We start from the raw sequence: 6,395 nt of genomic DNA on the forward strand, positions 1-6,395 counted from the left end.
CGCCCACCGCCCACCAGAATCCACCAACCCACACAAAGCGACCGCCATGCTATCACGGCCTACCCACTGCGCCACAGGGGATCCAGATAGCAGCCAGCTCATGATGATGATGATGGTGGTGGTGGTGGTGGTGGCGGTGTGTGTGTGTGTGTGTGTGTGTGTGTTAACCGATTGAGAGCAACTTGCCTGCAGCAGTATAATGGGGACACCTAACAGCGCACTGCCACGGCATATCATCAGCAGCAGCAGAGGTTGTTTTGGGATGTGATGTGCAGCAAAGGCACTTAGAGACTTGCTGCTGCCCCGTTTAACTCTCACGGCAGGAGGCTGCCTTGGTTTCTCTCTCTCTCTCTCTCTCTCTCTCTCTCTCTCTGTCTATCTCCTCTCTCTCTCCCCCCGTCTCTCTCTCTTCTTTCTTATATGTGTCTGTTTCTGTCTGCTTCTGTCTGTCTGCATATACTGTCTGTCTGTCTGTTTGTTTGTCTGTCTGTCTTTGTCTCCCTCTCTGTAACTATCACGGCAGGAGGCTGATGCTTTCTCTCTCTCCTCTCTCTCTACCCCTCTCTCTCTCCTCTCTCTCTTCTTTCTTATATCATCTGTCTGTCTGTTTCTGTCTGCTTCTGTCTGTCCGTCTGCACTAGTGTACTGTATGTCTGTTTGTCTGTCTGTCTGTCTCTGTCTCTCTAACTAGAAGGGCTGATGCTCTCTCTCTCTCTCTCTCTCTCTCTCTCTCTCTCTCTCTCTCTCTCCGGCTCTCTCTGTTTCTCTCTGCTTCTGTCTGTCTGTCTCTCTCTGTCTCTGTCTCTCTCTCTCACTCTCTCAGGCTCTCTCTCCTTCTTTCTCTCTGTTTCTATTTTCTCTCTGTGTGAATATCTCTGGAAGTCTGTGCCTGCATTCCCCCTCCTCTCCCCCCCCCCCCCCCACTCCCTCCCACTTTATTCTTACCATTCTCTCATTCTCTCTGCATTTTTATCATTCGTTCTTCAGTTCATGCACTGTCTCTTTCCTCCACTGCACTGTCTCTCTCTGCCCTATTTCCACCTCAGTGCTTGCTTACATCAATGTATCATCCAGAAATGAAATATATACTCAAAAGCAACAATGGAACCAGCACACGCGGACACACTACTGACACAGATAATATTTTGCGATATTACAGTCGATGTGTCTGATAAATAAATCCCCCCCCCTCTCTCTCACACACACACACACACACACACACACACACACACACACCTGCACCGCGTTTCGCAAACTCTCTCTCCCTCTCTCGACCAACCCAACCTTGCTGATGACGCACGCAGTCGCATCATCTCTGCACAGCCATTGGTTGAAATGAGGGTTTTCTGGCCAACGAACCCAGCCTCTGAACCAATCAGCGAAGGACGCAGCAGGAGGGGAAATCCTGAGGAGACCAAAAGTAAAACGTGTGGGAAAAATCAATACCCGCCACACACACAGAGCACTGGTCGCACTCACTGACGTCGAAACCCTAAAAATAAACATCACGTGACTAGAAAACTCTATTATAAGCGGCCACAGCTTCTGGAGAGAGCAGACGTCTTCGAGATTTCCAAACGAAACGATCAGACAACATAATTTAGCTTTGCAAGTCTGGAATTTTCTGTCTGTGTTGACTGATTCGGTGGTGTGTACAACGATTATCATTCAGTCATTCGAAGTTGGCTGTTATTACTGTGTTGGTTCAGTCTCAAGACTTGCTGATACTGATTTGAATTATCAGCATTCGTATTCAGAATACTCTGGACTCTCCTTGTGATGACGGCTTGAACTAGAAGAAGACACTTCTAACGTGATTATCGAGCCGCAGAAACATCACTGATTTTGCAGACTGAGGGAAAATTTTACACTTTTTTTTTTTCAAAGCAATCTCTTGCAGATAGTGTCTCGGTGTCTCAGTCCAATGAAATCTGAACTTCTGAAACCGTCTGCCTTCGCGTGTGACATCATCATGTACGGCGGGACCGAGAAGTACCTCCGGGTGGTGGCGCCAGTCAGAGAAGTGTCGTCTGCTCCCCATTCAAGGTGAGAGACTTGAGGATATGAACGTGCGCTTGCCATGCTTATTTGTTATTATTGCGGTTATCATCAGTTATAATAATTAGTAGTAGTAGTAGTAGTGGTAGTAAAGTTGACATTACTCAGTTTATCATTATCATTAGCAGCAGCATCGTTGTCATCATCAGGCATAATGGTGATGATGGTGATACATTATTTGCATATATAACTGTTATTTTTTGTTTGTTTTTTGGGGGGTGGAGGGGGGACGAGGGGGGGGGTGGGTGTGTGTGTGTTGTAACTGAGTTTTTTGTCCGCTTCTTGCATTCGTTATATTGTTTCGGCTCATCTTTACTTAACACATAACTCCCATTCGGTATGCATGTATATTGCATTTGCATGCATTCATGTATGGACGTGTGTGTGTGTGTGTGTGTGTGTGTGTGTGTGTGTGTGTGTGTGTGTGTGTGTGTGTTGTTTGCAGACCATGTACATAATTATGTATTTATCCAATTTGATGGTACGTTGGTTATTTCTGTGGTTGTTTTTGTTTGTTTTTAATGTCCAAATGTGTTCAGATGAGTCTACATGACCTATCTATCTGTCTCAGGCTGTCTGTCTGCATGTCTTCTATGAACATACATCTGTCTGTCCATTGGTCTGTCTGTCTAGCGATTTGTCTATCCGCGTGTTTGTTTTACTCTATTCATTAGTGGATAGATGTTTGTTTTTGAAGAATATTTTGCGAACAGACCAAAGTCTGTCTCTCTCTGTGTTACATTCCGACTGCTTGTTAGTTTGTAACTATCTCACCATCTATTTCACACAGACATGTTAGCACACACGGACACAGACAGACGCAGACCTAGGCGGACACACACACACACACACACACACACACACACACACACACACACACACACATCATCATCATCATCATCATCATCATCATGATAAAAATAAATAAATAAACAAAATAAAAATGCCCCACAACCCCAACCATTATTATAATCATAGACCAAAACCCGTGAAACACCCAACTCACCAAAACACCCCCCCACCCCACACGGGGGCGGGAATCAATCCAACCCCACCACAGGTCGTGCTCCCTGAAGAAGACCCACCGCCGGCCCCAGGACCTGGACCTGAAGGAGGTGCACAGACCACGGACCAACTCGCTGCCTTCCTGCACGGCCCGTCACTCCCGCCACAGGCACAGCTCCGATGGGGGGTCCTCCAGAGAGTCCGTCAACAGAGCGCTGTCCTCTGACAAGCTGTGCCGGGTCAGGTCAGTGGGTCCTCTTTCACTGGACAAATAGATTGGTACATAGTTAGGTGGGTAGGTAGGTAGCTAGGTAGGTGGGTAGACATGTAGATTGGTAGATAGATGGGAAGGTAGGTAGGCAGATAGGCAGATTGGTAGATAGGTAGGTAGGTAGATGGACAGATAGATAGATGGATGGATGGATAAATCAATAGCTAAACAGTTAAAGGATACATAGATAATTTACATAGAATGAAAATCTTCAACGGATAGACAGATTGGTAGATAGATAGATAGACATACAGACAGATAGATAAAAATATGAATAGCTGAATATCTAAATGATACATAAATGTACATGAAATGAAATTCTTCACTGGTTAGATAGATAGATAGATAGATAGATCGATTGATCAATCGATCGATCGATCGATAGATAGATAGATGATAGATAGTTAAATGATGCATACACAGATAAATGGACATAAAAATGAAATTCTTCACTGCAAGAACAAAAAAAAAAAAAAAGCTAAATAGTTAGCGATGTTAAACAGGCAAATAAATGTACAGAGAATGAAATATACGTAAAAGATAAATGAACATTTGATAAAAGATACAGAAAAAAAGAAGGAAGGAAAGAAAAACAAAACAAAACAACGAAGAGATGCAAGAAAGAAAGATATAAAAGAAAGGTAGGCAGACAGGCAGGTAGGTAGGCAGATAGATAGATGGATAGACCTGTGCATAAAAAAGATAGATAATGAGAAAGAATTGGGTTCAGGGAAATATATATATATATATATATATATATATATATATATATATATATATATATATATATATATACATAACCTACACAGACTGACAAAAAGAAGGAAGGAAGATAGAACGAACCTCGAGAACAAAAAGCAATCGATTCTTGCTCCTCTTCATTTCGGATTTCAGTGTACTGTTCCTTTCCGCCTTTTTTGTCTCTCTCCTTTTTTGGTTTTTTTTTCTTCCAGTTTATACATTGTTCATTTTGTGCTCTTGTCTTTCACACACACACACACACACACACACACACACACACACACACACACACACACACACACACACACACACACACACACACACACACACACACACACACACACACACACTCTTTCCCGAAACCCCCTCTTTTTTATATATATATATATACAAGCTCTGGCTTTCTTCTGTCTGTTTATGAAATCCCCGGTGGGCTCAGACTTGTGAGTGGGTGTTCATGTCGGAATCGCAGAATGCATCGTTATATCTTTCTGACAGTTGCTTCCTCCTTATCACTGAAATCTCTCTCTCTCCCAGAAGCCTTTTCTTTTCGTATATGTTTATTCTCTGTTTTGTATCTCCCTTTCTGTGTCTTTGCAGGCCACGTCTCTTTTTAGCCTTTTCATTCCTTTTTTTTAATATTCTTTTTATTTTCTAAAATCTTTCGGTCTCTGTCTCTTTCCTTCTTGCTGACTCATTGCTATTTGGATGTACTCCGTGTCTCTGGTTTTTTAAAATCTTATGTCTGCATTTTGCATTTCGGTATTATTTCCATCTCCATTTCTGTTGCAACTTTTGCTCCCTTTTTCAACTTGGTCTTTCATTTTCAGACTTGGGCCTCAGATTTCACAAAACTTGACTTCTTCGCTGATTGATTCACTCTGTATACTAATCCTGCATGCCTTTCATGCCCCATTTGGTTTTGAAATTTTGCATTTCCCTACCATCATCTTCTTCTTCTGCGTTCGTGGGCTGCAACTCCCACGTTCACTCGTATGTACACGAGTGGGCTTTTACGTGTATGACCGTTTTTACCCCGCCATGTAGGCAGCCATACTCCGCTTTCGGGGGTGTGCATGCTGGGTATTTACTTGTTTCCATAACCCACCGAACGCTGACATGGATTACAGGATCTTTAACGTGCGTATTTGATCTTTTGCTTGCGTGTACACACGAAGGGGGTTCAGGCACTAGCAGGTCTGCACACATGTTGACCTGGGAGATCGGAAAAATCTCCACCCTTTACCCACCAGGCGCCGTCACCGAGATTCGAACCCGGGACCCTCAGATTGAAAGTCCAACGCTTTAACCATTCGGCTATTGCGCCCGTCACCATCATCTTTCTTTTTATCGTATTTTCCGATCTCGCTGTTCATTTTTCATATTGGACTTTGAAATTTTCTTAAATCTTGTCAGTCTGTATCGTTCCTAAATATGTCAGTCTTTCATTTCACACTTGGTTTTTATTCACATTAACAGCGTCCTAACTCCCAATATTCCCATTTTCTTTTCTTTGTTTTCCTCGTCTTCTGTTTATTTCCATGTCAAAGCGTTCAAAAGTTCTGGCATTGCCATCCATTTTCACCATTAATTGTGGTGTTTTTTCCCCTCTGTTTTCATCGTCAATTCTGGTATTTTTCCCCCACTGATTTTCACCATAAATTGTGGTGGTTTTTCCCCTCCATTTTCGTCTTCAATACTGGTGTCCTTTCCTCCATTTTCACCATAAATTGTGGTGTCTTTTGTTCCATTTTCACCAGTCTTTTCTTCCATTTTCACCATCAGCTGTGATGGTGTTTTATTCCCCACCATTTTCATCTTCAATTCTGCTGTCTTTCCCCCCCCCCCTACTGATTTTCACCATCAGTTTGTGGTGTGTCTTTTCCCTCCCGGTCGTCTCGACGACAGATCGTTCAAGCTGACTTCCAAAGGCGTGGTGAACCACGGCGACTGCTTCAAGAGGATGTCCACCAACTCCCTCATGTCCACGGGGTCGGCAGCCTCCGAGGTGACCAGTGAGCAGGCCCAGAGGCCCAGGGCCTACAGCGAGGCCTCGGAAGCCTCCTCCAGCGGGGTGGTGAGCGGCGGCACGGGCTCCTGCTCCGCCCCGTCCTATTTCCGCGTGGCGCTGCTGGGCTCTGCTGGGGTGGGCAAGTCGGCGCTGCTCCGTCAGTTCATGACGTCCGAGTACCGCGGGACCTTCGACGTGGCTACTCGTGAGTTGGGTTTGTTTTGTTTCTGGGTGTGTGTGGGTGTGAGTGTGTGCGTGTGAGCGTGTGTGTGTCCTTTTCTTGTCTCTTTGTCTGTTTGTGATCGTCTC

General features: G+C 44.3%; 1 protein-coding gene across 1 annotated transcript in view; it reads left to right on the forward strand.

Moving 5' to 3' along the window:
• The first annotated feature begins 1,545 nt into the window (after positions 1-1,545).
• Positions 1,546-6,395, forward strand: part of LOC143286175 (GTP-binding protein REM 1-like) — a 19,543-nt gene continuing 14,693 nt past the window's right edge. The window contains exons 1-3 of the mRNA XM_076593793.1: positions 1,546-2,046; positions 3,119-3,307; positions 5,984-6,291. Coding sequence (XP_076449908.1) covers positions 1,925-2,046; positions 3,119-3,307; positions 5,984-6,291 — 619 coding nt within the window. The 5' untranslated portion in view covers positions 1,546-1,924. The remainder of the gene's footprint in view (positions 2,047-3,118; positions 3,308-5,983; positions 6,292-6,395) is intronic.

Source organism: Babylonia areolata, chromosome 9 (assembly GCF_041734735.1).
Source record: "Babylonia areolata isolate BAREFJ2019XMU chromosome 9, ASM4173473v1, whole genome shotgun sequence".
In the NCBI taxonomy this organism is placed as follows: Eukaryota; Metazoa; Mollusca; class Gastropoda; order Neogastropoda; family Buccinidae; genus Babylonia; species Babylonia areolata.